The sequence below is a fragment of the Tamandua tetradactyla genome, chromosome 2 (genome assembly GCF_023851605.1).
Source record: "Tamandua tetradactyla isolate mTamTet1 chromosome 2, mTamTet1.pri, whole genome shotgun sequence".
Taxonomy (NCBI): Eukaryota; Metazoa; Chordata; class Mammalia; order Pilosa; family Myrmecophagidae; genus Tamandua; species Tamandua tetradactyla.
The window spans coordinates 56,402,461-56,420,840 of NC_135328.1; the positions used below are offsets into that span (position 1 = coordinate 56,402,461).

The following is an 18,380-nucleotide window of genomic DNA, read 5'->3' on the forward strand; positions in this document are numbered from 1 at the left end:
TGATTCTACCTTCAGCTATGTGTAACCTGGTAATAAAATCATTTATAATTTTAAAACTTCAATTTCCTTTATAGAAACTCTATTTGGATCTTTTTCACATATAATTGGTCATTTTAATAGTCTCTTCCTCCTCACTTGTATTTTCAACTCCCTCTTTTATTTAACTAATATGTATATTAGTTTTTATTCTGCATCTCTGATACTTTCAATATCTAAAATCTTTGTTGGTCTGATTCTGCTGCCTCTTGCTCAAGGAATATTGTTTCTTTGTTTTTACTCTGAACTCTTTTTCTTGGCATTTTATTTGTTGGAATTCATGGAGGCCTAGAATTGAAGGTGGGTTTCTCTAGAGAAGATTTGCACATGTCTTTACCAAGCATCTGGGCACTAACTGAAGGTCATATTAAACCAAAGTGAGGGCTTAGGGCTTTTGGATTATCTATAATGTGTGAATTCAGATTTAGAAACATATAAGAGATAGTTTGTAATTATTGATTCTCACTGGAGTTGTTGTTTTTTTCGTCTTCACCTAGTATCAAGGTTAGTGACTCTGGTCTCAAAACCCTTTGGGGTCCCAGCTTTATGTGGTTTGTCTCCTTTTAGAATTCCTTCCTTGGGTCCCCCCTGAGAACAAAATTGGGAAATTTTCTTCCTAATTTCCTGCAGATTATGAAAAGAGAAGCTCAAGACTTACAGAGTTACCACCTAATTTCTCTCTCAGGATTCCTATTTTCACTTACTTTTTGGCCTTTATTTTTTATTTTGCACTGAGCTCATCAATACATTTAAAATATTTTATCACACAAAATATTTTATCCAGCATTCTTGCATGTTTTCAGTGGGAAAATTGGTCAGGGTACATGGACTGACAAACATTGGCAAATGGAAGTCTCTATTTAATGTGAATTGTAATATACCAGAGAGGACATAATCTATAGCATTTCCTAAACCTCTCTTTGTCCTCTGAATCTTTTTTTTTCCCAAGGACTATCATATAGGATGGTTTTCTACTTTGCTAGCTGTGGAATGCTACATACCAGAAATAGAACAGAATGGCATTTATTATGTTGCAAATTTACATTTCTAAGGCTATGAAAATGTCCCAATTAAAGCAAGTCTGTAAAAATATTCAATTTAAGGCACTAACAAGAGGTTACCTTTACTCAGGAAAGGCTGATGAAATTCAGGGTTTCTCTCTCGACTGGAAAGGCACAATCAAACATGGGAATGTCTGCTAGCTTTCTCTCCAGGCTTCTTGTTTCATGAAGTTCCCCTAGGGGCATTTTCCTTCATTGCCGAAGGTCTCTGGCTGCGTGGGATCTCATGGTTCTCATGGGTCTGTCGTGGCTCTGCTCTCTTGGAAGCCTTTTTCAAAATGCTTCCTCTTTTAAAAGGATTCCAGCAAACTAATCAAGACCCACCTGGAATGGGTGAAGTCACATCTCCCTCTAATCCAAGGTTAATAAACACAATTGGGCACGCCACATCTTAGTGGATATAATCTAATCAAATTTCCAGCCTGCAGTGCTGGAAAAGAAGCTGCCTCCACAAGATTGGATCAGGATTAAAAAATGGCTTTTCTAAGGTATATAATCTTGTTCAAACCAAACAGATGGAATCCCACTGAGTTCACCAGGGGAAATTTGAGCTAGAGAAAAAAATACTCTTAATAGTTTCAATTCCAGTCATTCAGCTCCAGTAGTAAGAGCTGCCACTGATTACTTTCCCTGAGGATGAAAAGTCTGTGCAAGGGGGAGAAGGAGGAATTGAGTCATCAAAAAATTTCCATGGTAGGTGTTATGAGCTCCATTTATAGATGAGGAAAGTGAAGCTCAGAGAGGCAAGGTGACTTGTCCAAGGTCATATGGCTGGGATAAGGCAAGGAGAATGCAGTGCAGGTTCTTGAACCCAGATATGGCTGGCTCCTAATCATCTCCTTTTTCTACCATGCCACCTCTCAACTAACAGCAGGCCTGTCATGGGTTCTGGGGACCCCTCATTAGAAGAGGAATAATTAGGACTTATAACTGCATAAAGCACATAAGGCTATGGACAAAGGTGGCAGAGGGTCATGGAGAATGGACATAGTGGTGGGACAGTGGGTGTGTTTTTACAGCTCCTTTATGACATCATAATAAATATAAATGGCAAGATGCAGTTAATCACCCATTCTTTGGTCCCTGTTCTTCACTAGGCTGAATCTACCAGGTTTATTGTCAGCTCAGCACAGGCTGGGCATACAGTACAAGTATCTGTAGAAAAAACAAACTATTTTTAGTGGTACACTATATTTTTCAAGAAAAGTAGAAATTATTATTATTTTTCAAATCTTCCATTAAATTCCAAGATTTTGGCTTTTCACAGGGAGCACTTATATGCCTCCCTCAGGAACTTCCAAGACAGGAGGGTATTTTGCAGGCTGTGAGGCCCCCTCCTAGCTCCATCTAGACCCTGGCTTCATGCCAGACTGCAAGGCCCGCCTGCCCCATGGCACTCACCTATGAGGCAGGAGTTATGGTACTCATCCGTCTGGGTCTGGTATTCCAGGATCTTTTTGCTGATGCTGTCTGCGCATTGGTCAAAGGTTTCATACATGCAGTCGGGCCTGGTGATTGGGCGCTTCTCTTTGCGATAAAACTCCTGCAGGAGAGGGTTGGGCACCGTGTAAGAGGACATTCCCCATGCTGCTGGTATCCCCCACCCTGCTCACAGCTTGACACCCCTGTGTTGTCCCCTAGGCCAGGGACAGTCTTCCTTCCTTCCTGCCCTTTTCACCACTATCCAATGAAAGGCCCAGAGCTGGCTTGCAGTATTACTTGAGTAAATGAATGGCAGAATCCAATACCCAAATAAGTGGAATTTCAATTCCATGCCCAGGTTTAAAAGCTTACAATGAAGCACCAAGCTGGGCAGTAAGCCATGGGTCACAAAGATGGATGAGGCAGAGGACTCTGCCCTGCAGGACCCCAGGCCAGAAGGAAGCAAACAGGAAAATGCACAGATATCCTGTACCAGGTATGCTGAACAGGGTGCTGGGCAGCTCCTACAGGAGGCCCCCCCAACCCAGGGGTCTGCTTCCACAGCCCACCTGTCTCCCTGTGCCCTGCTGTATTCATCTGCCTCCCTGCTGAGGGCTGGGCTTAGGGAAAGAGGCTGGGCTTGTTCCTCTTGGGACACTCAGTAACTGACATATAGTCAGTATCAAATGAACATGCGGGAACTGAATGAATGAATAAGTGAATGAATGCTAAATGAATGAGCTTAGTTTCTAGGCTGAAAATATACCCAATGAGGTGACAGAAGCTGGTAGCCATGATGGTGGTGGGAGGAACCCCCTTTATCTCTCCCCCTCCACCACTGCCATTATTAGCAGACTTGAGGAGGCAGAGACAGCTGGGAAAGTGGCCAATGATGGTAGAAGGGCAGGCAGAGGCCCGCAAGCAGCCTGCTCTCACCTCGATGATGCTCAGCAGCTGCTCATTGCTTTCCCAGAGGAGGGACAGGATGATCCCTTTAAAATGCCTGCAAGACAATGAGGGAGACCCTTGAGGGGCCTTGTCAAGACCCACCAACATGAACAGAACTAAACAGGTCCCTTCTGAGCACTCAGATGCCCAGCCAGAATTGGGGGTGGCCAGTACATCTGATGCCCAAGGATGTTCCTACCTAACATTTCTACTTGTCAAGTGTGATGCTTCTTGTAAGGCACAAGCTGGATTTGAGTCGCTTCAAGCTTCTCTGCTCTATTTTGATCTTCCTTGGGCCCCACACCATTACTTATTCCTGCCCCAGGGCCTTTGGACATGTTAGTCCCCTCTCTAAAATACACTGCTTATTTCCTCTGGATCATGTTCATTCCTGCTCTTCCTCAGATCCCAGCTCAGGGCTACTTCCTAACCACCTGGCTCATTTGCTTTCAGAGTACATTTCAGCCTTACAGCATCTCCCACAGGAGGATGTGTCAGTGCTTCAAAAGTCCAAGGGTAGTAAGGGTACAGATGCACTAGAACTGCTTATACTCTTAATTTTTCATGATCTCTAATTATGAAGTGCTGCATGGCCTGCTGTACACACACATCGCTGTTGGTCAAATCTCTAAAATATACATTGATAGGTCATTTGATCTTCTCATTTAAAATTTATTCATCATAATTAAAAAAATTTTGAAACACAAGGAGGAAAAACTAATGCCAAGAAAAGCTAATTATTTAGAGACAATCATGGTTTATATTTTAGTGTATTTTTTTCTGCTATTATTTCAGGCTTTTAAAAATTGGTCATAATTGGTTATTGTGTATCTGACAAACTGTTCTGCTGGTTCACTGTGAACCAGCAGAATTTAAATGGCTGAATAACATCATAATGCATGTATGCATCATAGTTTACTGAGCAATCCCATATTTTTGGAACTTTAGGTTTTTTTTCCCCTTTTTTGGCGGGGGGGCAGGCACTGGGAGTTGAACCCATTTCCCCTATTTTTAACTAGCATAAAAAATATTGCACAGACATTCACAGGTGAAAGCCTTCTTGGCAGTTGTGGAGTGTGGCTCCTGGGGATGCATCTGGCCCTGGCACCATGGGATTGGCAATGCCTTCCAGACCAAAAGGGGGAAAGAAGTGTAATAAAATAAGGCATCAATGGCCAAGAGAGATCAAATGGAGTCAAGAGGCTATTCTGGAGGCTACTCTTAGGCAAGCTTCAGTTAAATAGTGCTAATTGCCATGGTTTGCTACCCCAATCAGTATCACTCCTGTTAACTCTTTTGTTTGTTTGTTTTTTGCATGGGCAGGAAGCAGGAATCGAACCTGCGTCTCTGGCATGGCAGGCAAGAACTCTACCTGCTAAGCCACCGTGGCCCACCCTCCTGTTAACTCTTAAGAATACCTAGGGCTTAAACTGAGACTCTATGAAAGTTTCATGCAGTAGTTTGCTTTCCTGGAACATATAATTTCCAGAGGGTTCCTAGGTCAGATAAACCCAGAAACCCAGAGGAACCAGCCTCTCCAAGATTATTAATTAATCACATTTCCCTATTCTTTAGTGTAAACACCCCTATTAAACATGAAAAATTGAGTATGGGCATTGTTCAAAGATCCCTACAGATTGGGAAAAGAATCAAAGGAGAAGGAAAAGGTATAACAAAGAAAATAGGATTTAACAAACGAGTATGACTGCTGAATGAATCACTATATTAATATTACTTCTAGCTTCCAGTGGTTTGGAGTAGCTTGAAGGAAAGAATCTGAGATGGTGGAATGGTAGCCCATGACAAACTCTGGGATCTGGTCTGTAAATATTGTTGAAGTATGCTTCTAAAATTATTGCTTTTTTCTCTCTTTGCTTTGCATTTATGTTATATTTCACAATAAAAAACATTGAAAAGAAAGTATTGCATAGAGGGCGGGCAATGGTGGCTCAGTGGCAGAGTTCTCGCCTGTCGTCTTGAAGATCCGGGTTTGATTCCCGGTGCCTGCCAATGCAAAAATTAATTAATTAATTAATGGATTGCGTGGAATGTCTTTGTGCAGTTTTTTCTTCTTGGTAGTATTATTTCCTTGGGAGAAAGACCTAAAATGTGCCAAAGGCATGATTTTTATGGCTTTCATTATTTCACTATACCTTGCCAAATTGCTTTCTGGAAAGACTGCACACTGTGACCTCCCACCCATTGCATGTGGGAGGGACCCTCCATCCTCCTTCACCACCCAAGCTAGGAACTTCCATTAAAATCCACCCATGGACTGGTTATTCTCAGGCCAAACACAGAATGGATGTGTTCGCCTTTCATTTCTTTGCATTCTAATGAGGCTGAGTGTCTCTCCATGTGTTTGTTCCTAATTGTATTTCCTTCTTTGGGTGTGGTCTCTTCAAAACTCTCCCCTTTCTACTCTATTCTCACAGTTTCCTTACCAGTTTGCTAGGTTCCAATTTTAAAAAACCTGGATCCTTTGTTGATATTATTTACTAGAATGTTTTTGGCTGCTTGCCATTGAACTCTTTTTTTTTTTTTTTTTTCTCTTCAGTAACTCAAGTTTATTTTCCATGCTGCATGTTGATTACATTGAAAATCATATTGTTTTGACTATATAAATATGACTGCAGAACCAATTATATGTTTGGGCATACATTGTTTCCTTTGGTATAATTTTACAGACCCTGTGCTATTCAAAGAGAATGATCCTAAAGTTTGTGGAAAGTGCATTTTTCTTTGTTATATTAAATTATTTCACTGAGCACTTACTATGACAGACACTGTTTCCATTCTGTAATGTTTCCAGACTGCATGACATTGTACTTTGCTTCATCTTCACACTGGGCACATTCCTGTACTTTTGATACTGCTGCTTTACCTGGAATTTTTTTTTTGTCTTTCTTTTTATCATTTCCTTACTATTTTAATTTCATGTATTTTTCCTCATGTAACTTCATCTCCAATATATTCTTTTTTTTTAATTAATTAAAAAAAGAATTAACAAAACAATTAGAAATCATTCCAATCTACATGTACAATCAGTAATTCTTAATAACATCACATAGTTGCATATTCATCATTTCTTAGTACATTTGCATCGATTTAGAAAAAGAAATAAAAAGACAACAGAATAAGAATTAAAACAATAGAAAGAAAAAAAAACAAAAACAAAAACAAAAACAAAAAACCTATACCTCACATGCAGCTTCATTCAGTGTTTTAACATAATTGCATTACAATTGGGTAGTATTGTGCTGTCCATTTCTGAGTTTTTATATCCAGTCCCGTTGTACAGTCTGTATCCCTTCAGCTCCAATTATCCCTTCTCTCTCTTTTTTTTTTTTTTAATTAACGGAAAAAAAGAAATTAACCCAACATTTAGAGATCATACCATTCTACATATGCAATCATTAATTCTTAACATCATCACATAGATGCATGATCATCATTTCTTAGTACATATGCATTGGTTTAGAAGAACTAGCAACATAACCGAAAAAGATATAGAATGTTAATATAGAGAAAAAAATAAAAGTAATAATAGTAAAATCAAAACAAAACAAAACAAAAACCTATATCTCAGATGCAGCTTCATTCAGTGTTTTAACATGATTACTTTACAATTAGGTATTATTGTGCTGTCCATTTTTGAGTTTTTGTATGTAGTCCTGTTACACTGTCTGTATCCCTTCAACTCCAATTGGCCATTATCTTACCCTGTTTCTACCTCCTGCTGGACTCTGTTATCAAGGACATATTCCAAATTTATTCTCGAATGTCTGTTCACATCAGTGGGACCATACAGTATTTGTCCTTTAGTTTTTGGCTAGACTCACTCAGCATAATGTTCTCTAGGTCCATCCATGTTATTACATGCTTCATAAGTTTATCCTGTCTTAAAGCTGCATAGTATTCCATCGTATGTATATACCACAGTTTGTTTAGCCACTCTTCTGTTGATGGAGATTTTGGCTGTTTCCATCTCTTTGCAATTGTAAATAACGCTGCTATAAACATTGGTGTGCAAATGTCCGTTTGTGTCTTTGCCTTTAAGTCCTTTGAGTAGATTCCCAGCAATGGTATTGCTGGGTCGTATGGCAATTCTATATTCAGCTTTTTGAGGAACCGCCAAACTGCCTTCCACAGTGGTTGCACCATTTGACATTCCCACCAACAGTGGATAAGTGTGCCTCTTTCTCCGCATCCTCTCCAGCACTTGTCATTTTCTGTTTTGTTGATAATGGCCATTCTGGTGGGTGTGAGATGATATCTCATTGTGGTTTTGATTTGCATTTCTCTAATGGCCAGGGACATTGAGCATCTCTTCATGTGCCTTTTGGCCATTTGTATTTCCTCTTCTGATAGGTGTCTGTTCAGGTCTTTTTCCCATTTTGTAATTGGGTTGGCTGTCTTTTTGTTGTTGAGATGAACAATCTCTTTATAAATTCTGGATACTAGACCTTTATCTGATATATCATTTCCAAATATTGTCTCCCATTGTGAAAGCTGTCTTTCTACTTTCTTGATGAAGTTCTTTGATGCACAAAAGTGTTTAATTTTGAGGAGTTCCCATTTATTTATTTCCTTCTTCAGTGCTCTTGCTTTAGGTTTAAGGTCCATAAAACCGCCTCCAGTTGTAAGATCCATAAGATATCTCCCAACATTTTCCTCTAGCTGTTTTATGGTCTTAGACCTAATGTTTAGATCTTTGATCCATTTTGAGTTAACTTTTGTATAGGGTGTGAGAGATGGGTCTTCTTTCATTCTTTTGCATATGGATATCCAGTTCTCTAGACACCATTTATTGAAGAGACTGCTCTGTCCCAGGTGAGTTGGCTTGACTGCCTTATCAAAGATCAAATGTCCATAGATGAGAGGGTCTATATCTGAGCACTCTATTCGATTCCATTGGTCGATATATCTATCTTTATGCCAATACCATGCTGTTTTGACCACTGTGGCTTTATAATATGCCTTAAAGTCAGGCAGCACGAGACCTCCAGCTTCGTTTTTTTTCCTCAAGATACTTTTAGCAATTCGGGGCACCCTGCCCTTCCAGATAAATTTGCTTATTGGTTTTTCTATTTCTGAAAAATAAGTTGTTGGGATTTTGATTGGTATTGCATTGAATCTGTAAATCAATTTAGGTAGGATTGACATCTTAACTATATTTAGTCTTCCAATCCATGAACACGGTATGCCCTTCCATCTATTTAGGTCTTCTGTGATTTCTTTTAGCAGTTTTTTGTAGTTTTCTTTATATAGGTTTTTTGTCTCTTTAGTTAAATTTATTCCTAGGTATTTTATTCTTTTAGTTGCAATTGTAAATGGGATTCGTTTCTTGATTCCCCCTCAGCTTGTTCATTACTAGTGTATAGAAATGCTACAGATTTTTGAATGTTGATCTTGTAACCTGCTACTTTGCTGTACTCATTTATTAGCTCTAGTAGTTTTGTTGTGGATTTTTCCGGGTTTTCGACGTATAGTATCATATCGTCTGCAAACAGTGATAGTTTTACTTCTTCCTTTCCAATTTTGATGCCTTGTATTTCTTTTTCTTGTCTAATTGCTCTGGCTAGAACCTCCAACACAATGTTGAATAATAGTGGTGATAGTGGACATCCTTGTCTTGTTCCTGATCTTAGGGGGAAAGTTTTCAATTTTTCCCCATTGAGGATGATATTAGCTGTGGGTTTTTCATACATTCCCTCTATCATTTTAAGGAAGTTCCCTTGTATTCCTATCTTTTGAAGTGTTTTCAACAGGAAAGGATGTTGAATCTTGTCGAATGCCTTCTCTGCATCAATTGAGATGATCATGTGATTTTTCTGCTTTGATTTGTTGATATGGTGTATTACATTAATTGATTTTCTTATGTTGAACCATCCTTGCATACCTGGGATGAATCCTACTTGGTCATGATGTATAATTCTCTTAATGTGTTGTTGGATACGATTTGCTAGAATTTTATTGAGGATTTTTGCATCTGTATTCATTAGAGAGATTGGTCTGTAGTTTTCTTTTTTTGTAATATCTTTGCCTGGTTTTGGTATGAGGGTGATGTTGGGTTCATATTATGAATTAGACAGTTTTCCCTCCACTTCGATTTTTTTGAAGAGTTTGAGGAGAATTGGTACTAATTCTTTCTGGAACGTTTGGTAGAATTCACATGTGAAGCCATCTGGTCCTGGACTTTTCTTTTTAGGAAGCTTTTGAATGACTAATTCAATTTCTTTACTTGTGATTGGTTTGTTGAGGTCATCTATGTTTTCTTGAGTCAAAGTTGGTTGTTCATGTCTTTCCAGGAACCCGTCCATTTCATCTAAATTGTTGTATTTATTAGCGTAAAGTTGTTCATAGTATCCTGTTATTACCTCCTTTATTTCTGTGAGGTCAGTAGTTATGTCTCCTCTTCCATTTCTGATCTTATTTATTTGCATCCTCTCTCTTCTTCTTTTTGTCAATCTTGATAGGGGCCCATCAATCTTATTGATTTTCTCATAGAACCAACTTCTGGTCTTATTGATTTTCTCTACTGTTTTCATATTTTCAATTTCATTTATTTCTGCTCTGATCTTTGTTATTTCTTTCCTTTTGCTTGCTTTGGGATTAGTTTGCTGTTCTTTCTCCAGTTCTTCCAATTGAACAGTTAATTCCTGCATTTTTGCCTTTTCTTCTTTTCTGATATAGGCATTTAGGGCAATAAATTTCCCTCTTAGCACTGCCTTTGCTGCATCCCATAAGTTTTGATATGTCATGTTTTCATTTTCATTTGCCTCGAGGTATTTACTAATTTCTCTTGCAATTTCTTCTTTGACCCACTCGTTGTTTAAGAGTGTGTTGTTGAGCCTCCATGTATTTGTGAATTTTCTGGCATTCCGCCTCTTATTGATTTCCAACTTCATTCCTTTATGATCCGAGAAAGTGTTGTGTATGATTTCAATCTTTTTAAATTTGTTAAGACTTGCTTTGTGACCCAGCATATGGTCTATCTTTGAGAATGATCCATGAGCACTTGAGAAAAAGGTGTATCCTGCTGTTGTGGGATGTAATGTCCTATAAATGTCTGTTAAGTCTAGCTCCTTTATAGTAATATTCAGATTCTCTATTTCTTTATTGATCCTCTGTCTAGATGTTCTGTCCATTGATGAGAGTGGGGAATTGAAGTCTCCAACTATTATGGTATTTGTGTCTATTTCCCTTTTCAGTGTTTGCAGTGTATTCCTCACGTATTTTGGGGCATTCTGGTTCGGTGCATAAATATTTATGATTGTTATGTCTTCTTGTTTAATTGTTCCTTTTATTAGTATATAGTGTCCTTCTTTGTCTCTTTTAACTGTTTTACATTTGAAGTCTAACTTGTTGGATATTAGTATAGCCACTCCTGCTCTTTTCTGGTTGTTGTTTGCATGAAATATCTTTTCCCAACCTTTCACTTTCAACCTATGTTTATCTTTGGGTCTAAGATGTGTTTCCTGTAGACAGCATATAGAAGGATCCTGTTTTTTAATCCATTCTGCCAATCTATGTCTTTTGATTGGGGAATTCAGTCCATTAACATTTAGTGTTATTACTGTTTGGATAATATTTTCCTCTGCCATTTTGCCTTTTGTATTATATATATCATATCTGACTTTCCTTCTTTCTACACTCTTCTCCATACCTCTCTCTTCTGTCTTTTCGGTTCTGACTCTAGTGCTCCCTTTAGTATTTCTTGCAGAGCTGGTCTCTTGGTCACAAATTCTCTCAGTGACTTTTTGTCTGAGAATGTTTTAATTTCTCCCTCATTTTTGAAGGACAATTTTGCTGGATATAGGAGTCTTGGTTGGCAGTTTTTCTCTTTTAGTAATTTAAATATATCATCCCACTGTCTTCTAGCTTCCATGGTTTCTGCTGAGAAATCTACACAAAGTCTTATTGGGTTTCCCTTGTATGTGATGGATTGTTTTTCTCTTGCTGCTTTCAAGATCTTCTCTTTCTCTTTGACCTCTGACATTCTAACTAGTAAGTGTCTTGGAGAACGCCTATTTGGGTCTAATCTCTTTGGGGTACGCTGCACTTCTTGGATCTGTAATTTTAGGTCTTTCATAAGAGTTGGGAAATTTTCAGTGAAAATTTCTTCCATTAGTTTTTCTCCTCCTTTTCCCTTCTCTTCTCCTTCTGGGACACCCACAACACGTATATTTGTGCGGTTCATATTGTCCTTGAGTTCCCTGATACCCTGTTCAAATTTTTCCATTCTTTTCCCGATAGTTTCTGTTTGTTTTTGGAATTCAGATGTTCCATCCTCCAAATCACTAATTCTATCTTCTGTCTCTTTGAATCTATCATTGTAGGTATCCATTGTTTTTTCTATCTTTTCTACTTTGTCCTTCACTTCCATAAGTTCTGTGATTTGTTTTTTCAGATTTTCTATTTCTTCTTTATGTTCAGCCCATGTCCTCTTCATGTCCTCCCTCAATTTATCGATTTCGTTTTTGAAGAGGTTTTCCATTTCTGTTCGTATATTTAGCATTAGTTGTCTCAGCTCCTGTATCTCATTTGAACTATTGGTTTGTTCCTTTGACTGGGCCATATTTTCAATTATTTGAGTGTGATCCGTTATCTTCTGTTGGCGTCTGCGCATTTAGACAGATTTCCCTGGGTATTGGATCCAAAAGTTTGGAAGATTTTCCTGTGAAATCTCTGGGTTCTGTTTTTCTTATCCTGCCCAGTAGGTGGCGCTCGTGGCACACGTTTGTCTGCGGGTCCCACCAGTAAAAGGTGCTGTGGGACCTTAAACTTTGGAAAACTCTCGCCGTCCGGGGGATTCGCTAGCCGAAGCGGCTTGAGCCGGCCCAGGGTCCGAACGCAGGTAGGGTTGCTGGTCGCCGCAGCCCGGGAAAGAGCCCGTCCGAATTTCCTAGTCGGCCCTGGGCGACAAGCGTGGCGAGAGGGCGCCAGCGGCAGCGGCCCGCCCGGGAGAGTGCGCGTTCCCCGGGAGTCACGGGTTTGGAAGGGGCCTCCCCCACCCGTCACCGTTCTCCACGGCCTGGGGATTTCCGATCCAATTCTCTCAGTTGGTCCGGGGGGCTGCGCGTGGTGTGGGCGCCAGCCGCCTTGGTTTCAGGGGACCGCCTCTCCAATTCTCCCAGCCGGCCCGGGAAGGGGGAAGGGAGTAACTCCGGCCGCTTCCCGCCCCGCCCGGTGAGGCCCGCGCACCTCGGCGATCTCACCCGAGCTGCTTCTCTCAGCCAGCCAGCCGTTCCAGGATGGGGTACGCTGTCTTTTTTTATCTCTGTTGTGGTTTTGGGCGCTTTCTGTATCGTTTCTAGTCCCCTAGTAGCTGCCCTGGAGAAGAAACTAAGATCCGCGCGTCTTACTAAGCCGCCATCTTCCTGCCATTGAACTCTTAAGTTGCATTTTAACCCAGAGAAATTGAAAAATTTGTCTAATTTCCCATCTTGTCCCTTGCAATTTCTTCTAGTGCTGCTCAGCGTGGCGATCCTGTACTACTGAAGGGATCCCAGAGTGAGCCATGGAACTCATTCCATCCTTATGTCTCTCAGAGGAGGCTTCTATTATACTCACTGCTCAGAGAGGGAGTCTGAGGCTTGGGGAGATGCCACCTTGGTGGGATTTCAATGTGGGGATACAAACCCAATTGGTATGATTCTATTTTTGGAGCAATTAACCACTGTGATATGCCAGGAAAATTTTCCCTATTTGGAATTTAATGACTGCTCAATAAATTTTTGTTTGTTTAGGCTCTGATTTTTTTAAAAAAATGAATAAACTGTGATATATTCATACCATGAAATACTATTCAGCAATACAAAGGAAGGAACTATTGATACACATAACAACTTGTGCAATATGCTGGATGAAAAAGATCAATCTCAAGAGTCATACACTATATGAGTCCATTTATGTAATGTTCTTGAAATGACAAAATTATAGGAATGGAGCCCAGATTTGTGGCTGCCCAGGGTTCGGGATGGTGAGGAGGTGGGTGTGGCTCATAGTGCAACGGAGATCTTTGCATGACGGACTAGCTTAGCATTCTGATTATGACAGTATGCGTGTGATAAAATGACAATGAAATGTTAAAAATATCTATAGTCAAGGCTTTAGTGGCACAGGAATATCTTTGGCGTGCGGGACAAAGGGGTGTCTGGTTGCTGGCTGCTACCTGACTGGAAGGGATGTGTGTATGCTTCTGGGCCGCATGGTGTAGCAGCCACACTTCTTTGTATGGTCCACAAAACCCTACAGAGAAGACCCTCAGGGTCAAAGTGCTGATGGGAAAAAGGGGCACTGGGACATTGGGCTCCATAATTAGAGGATCTGGCTTTCTCTGTAGACCTTGACTTTCCTTGGGTGCTTTTATTTCTGTACTTGAAATTTAATAGCTTGCTTGCAATGAAGCCATACTGAGGAACCAGATTATTTTTTTAATAACCAAAATTTAAACAAAAGAAGATAGAAATGGGGGTAAACAGTGAAAAATTTACAAAAGAAAAATGAATCTTATAGGGCTGTGCTGCCCTGCTACCACCTATGAAATATGTGGCTTAGAAAATGGGAGATTTTGGTGAATGTCACTTAATAAATTTAGATGAAATGGGCTGGGACTGTGTTCATCCCAGCCAAAACAGACCCAATACAGACTAATTGGGTTTGTATCCCCACATTGGAATCCCACCAAGGTGGCATCTCCCCAAGCCTCAGACTCCCTCTCTGAGCAGTGAGTATAATAGAAGCCCCCTCTGAGAGGCGTGAGGATGGAATGAGTTCCACGGTTCACTCTTGGATCCCTTAAGTAGTACAGGATGCCACGCTGAGCAGCACTAGAAGAAATTGCAAGGGACAAGATGGGAAATTAGACAAATTTTTCAATTTCTCTGGGTTAAAATGCAAATTAAGTGTTCAACCTTTACCATATCCCCTCTTCTACCCCTTTCCCTCTCTGCTTTAGCAGTAGCCCTGTTTTATTTTCCCCTCAAAAGAGTTAGGTTTAGCCACCCCCTGACTGAAACAACAGTTTAAAACAGTGTGCTGGTTTGAGGGGATTTATATCCCTTAGAAAAGCCATGTTTTAATCAAAATCCCATTTCGTAAAGGCAGAATAATCCCTATTCAATACTGTATGTGTGAGTCTGTGATTGGATCATCTCCAGTGGTTGATAAACTGGATTAGGTGACAACATGTTTCCACTCATTTGGGTGGGTCTTGATTAGTTTCTGAAGTCCTATAAAAGAGAAAACATTTTGGAGAATGAAAGAGACTCAGAGAGAGCAGAGCTGAATGACACAGCCATGAGAAGCAGAGAGCCCAAAGCCAGGGACCTTTGGAGATGAAGAGGGAAAACGCCTCCCGGGGAGCTTCATGAAACAGGAAGCCAGGAGAGAAAGCTAGCAGATGATGCCTTGCTCGCCATGTGCCCTTCCAGCTGAGAGAGAAACTGTGACTGTGTTCACCATGTGCTTTCTCAGATGAGAGAGAAACCCTGAACTTCATCGGCCTTCTTGAACCAAGGTGTCTTTCCCTGGATGGATACCTTTGATTGGACATTTCTATAGACTTATTTTAATTGGGGCATTTTCTCGGCCTTAGAACTGTAAATTAGCAATTTATTAAATTCCCCTTTTAAAAAGGGGAATTCTGTTTCTGGTATATTGCATTCTGAGAGCTAGCAAACTAGAACAAACAGAGTCAAAGAAAAAGGCACTGGCTACTTACTCGGCTGGAGGAGGAGGCTTCTCACCGAGCACCTGGTACCTCCTGTCCGTTCGGTTGGGCTTAGAGTACCGGGTGATGCTGTGGGACAAAGGAGACTGAGGACAGACACCAACCAGATATGAGCCCCAAGGGGGCAACCTGACACCCATCTATGGGGCCAAGCACTTCCTTTTTGGTCTTATTTACTAGAAATGTTTTGGGGCTGATTGTTCAATAACTCTTAATTTGCATTTTAATCCAGGCAAGTCTAAAAACGTATTTGCCTAAAATTGCCATCTTGTCTGTTGCAGTGTCATCTGGAGCTGTGCAGTGTGACAATCCTGTATTGCTGAAGGAAGTCTAGATACCTTCCTCTAGTCCCCTGAAGATATCCTTATTGGTGATGGTGAAGCCTTTTCCTATAAAACCCAACTGAGGCCACTGGGAAGCAGAGGGACAGAGGTGCTCAGGACCAGAAATTTGTAAAGAAAAACAGATTGGGCAATATGTAACATGGCCAGATTTAGTAAGTAAAAATACAGAATGTCCAATTAAATCTGAATCTCAGAGAAGCAAGGGATAATTTTTTAATATAAGAATGTTCCAAATATTGCCTGGGGAGAACACTGAATTTTATCAGGTGACCCTGACAATGTGGACTTCATTTTCTAAGTGCAGACAGCATGTGTGTTCAAAAAGATCTTCTGGAGGTAAAAGCCTAGCAGGAATTTATCTCACTCCCATTTCCACCTATCTGTGTGTTAAGCCATGCCAACCATGGTTTATAGAGGTCCCAGAAAGCTGGCTCAGCCATGTGGCTCCTGATACTGCCTTCTGGAATCTCCACCTGCTGGGCTGGCCAACTGGTGACTTGACGGAGAGTGAGGAAGGCTCGGGCTCAGAGAGCCACGAGTCTAATGACCCTGATGGGCTGGGTGTGTAGTGTACAGCCAGAAGCTGAGGGACAGGACTCCTTCTGTGGGTTCCTCCCACCTCCCAAGGAAAAATTCTGCTCTTGGCTTCATGATGTCATGAATGGAGAGGGTGGCAGGTGCTCATATCCACCAATCACCACTGCTGAGGACGACTGAACTCCCAGACATTGTTCTTAAGGTGGGAGCCTCATGTGAAACATGTTGCTCGGTAGGAATGAGGTCAAAGCAAACCATGGCCAGTGCTTGGAGTCTCAGAGCCAGAGCACAGGCATTGCATTTAAAGGACAAAGCCTGGAGAAGCCATGGGGTCTTCTCCAGTCTCTTTTCTGGGGAACAGGGAGGGGGTCTGGGAAGGGGAAATCCCACAGTGGCTTTGGCCAGGAGAAGAGGCATATCCCACCCTGTGCCCTTACCTCCCAACTGAGGTGGCACTGGCACTGGACAAGATCTTCAAGGAGTTTTCTGTCCGGCGTCTAGGTCGCTTCAAGCCTTTGAATGATGAGTGCCCAGAATGAGAGCAGAAAATGGGACATGAGGATGGGCTTCACATAATGCCTATTTCCCTACCACCAGCCACCCCAAGATCTACCAGCCTGTTTGCCTTTACCTGTCTGAGACCATTCCTTGTCATAATGCTGAGGTGAGTGTTTTGCATCAGAAAATCTGAAACCAAAGGAAAGGATGTGAGCTTTCCTACACTGACCATGAGGACATTTCAGGCCAGGTACTGGGCACCATCTTGTTTAGTTCTCAGTATCCCATGAGATGGTCCTATCATGACTCATTCCAGAGGATCTGAGGCAGGGAGCCCCTTGCCCAAGGTCGTAGTCAGGGGGACTCATCTGGAATCCCAGATCTGTGGGAGCTCTGTCAGGATAAGGGCTCAGGGTAGAGGGGTGCATTGACACGTTTCCATTGTGTGCCCCAGGGCCACTCACTGTAGCATCTTCTTGACTACCTCCACAGCTGGGTCTTCAATCATGGGCTTCCCCATGCGGCTTGGCTGAGCAAAAGACTCAGGAGTGACCACCTCCACCTTGGCCTCTTCTTCAGGGGCTTCTGAGGACACCTGGATGTCACTCTCCACTTCTAGGGTGGCCATGATGCTGTCCTGTAGGTCAGAAAAGAGAGGCCGAGGTGTGGGGGCCGTTTTAGGTGCCAGGGAATTAGGAAGGCCTGGGTTTACATCCCAGCCCTACCATATGCAAGTACTGCAGCTGGAGGCAAGCTCCCTAGACTCTTGGAACCTCTGTTTTCTCTTCTATAAAATAGTGGTATTCATAGATCCCTTAGAGGATTGTCATTCATTCATTCATTTATTTACATGTGAATGCCTTCAATAATGTTTCCTGAGTATCTCCTTTCTGCAAGAGTCTGTCTTGGGGATTGAGGGGTGAACAGGTCATACAAGACCCTTGTCCTGACAGAGCTCATGGTCTAGTCAGAGGAAACAGACATTTAATGTGTGCTTATATAAAGAAATATTTGGTCAGAAGTCAGGTCAATGCTGTGAATGACAAGTCTCAGTGTCTTCTGGAATATATACCAGGCAGTATTTTTGAATGGATGAGTGAGTGGCCAACTCCCCTAAGAGTTGGATCTTAGAGAATTGGTTGAATTGGTGGCCCACGATTAGTGCTTAATCTCACTGTCCCTATTTTATTTTGTCTTCTCTCTGCAATGGACCATAAGCCTCTTGCAGGGAGGACACAGGTTGGACTCCTGGGTCTTCCATCTTGTCCAAATGTGCAATGGAAGTTTAGGGTTAGTTGCATGGTGGGAAGAGACTCCCCACTGCAGGGCTGGTTCCAACCTGACAGTGAGAGACCACGGGCGGAGGGTGGCTGGAGCAGAACATGGGAGCACCCACTTATGCACACCATTGGCTCTGTGACCCTCTCCTGGGAGTTTGAGCAAAGGCAGATGAGAGGTGCTGGGCATGGTGTGAGGCAATGTGCACTCTGCCCTACTGGGGCTGCAGGGAAGACAACTCGTCAGATGGCAACGGCACTGTGTGGTCTGTGTGTTCATGGGGATGTGTGTGTGTGGGGGGTGATTCTGGGGCCAGGAGACCTGATGCAGACCAGGGTATAAAAGAAGGCCTTAGGGAGGGTATCATTTAGGTAAAATTGTGTGCGTATGTTTATGCCTACTGGATGTGGAGGAGAGGTGTGTGTGGGGAGTGGATGGACCATGCCAAGGCTTGAGGACAGAGAGAAATTGGAGCTTCAGAGGTGTGGGTGAAGTCTACTCTCATGCTGGAGCTGTGAG

At 41.7% G+C, this 18,380-nt stretch overlaps 1 protein-coding gene and 1 long non-coding RNA gene across 5 annotated transcripts in view; one reads left to right on the forward strand and one right to left on the reverse strand.

Annotated features, from left to right (window-relative positions):
- Positions 1 to 18,380, forward strand: part of LOC143673314 (uncharacterized) — a 93,067-nt gene that overhangs the window by 27,918 nt on the left and 46,769 nt on the right. The window lies entirely within an intron of this gene.
- CCDC180 (coiled-coil domain containing 180) overlaps positions 1 to 18,380 on the reverse strand; it is a 101,868-nt gene that overhangs the window by 14,706 nt on the left and 68,782 nt on the right. For all 4 annotated transcript variants that reach the window (XM_077147574.1, XM_077147592.1, XM_077147566.1 and 1 more), the window contains 6 exons: positions 17,048 to 17,220; positions 16,717 to 16,772; positions 16,523 to 16,598; positions 15,196 to 15,273; positions 3,456 to 3,522; positions 2,499 to 2,640 (listed from right to left, as the gene is read on the reverse strand). In XM_077147574.1, coding sequence (XP_077003689.1) covers positions 2,499 to 2,640; positions 3,456 to 3,522; positions 15,196 to 15,273; positions 16,523 to 16,598; positions 16,717 to 16,772; positions 17,048 to 17,220 — 592 coding nt within the window. The remainder of the gene's footprint in view (positions 1 to 2,498; positions 2,641 to 3,455; positions 3,523 to 15,195; positions 15,274 to 16,522; positions 16,599 to 16,716; positions 16,773 to 17,047; positions 17,221 to 18,380) is intronic.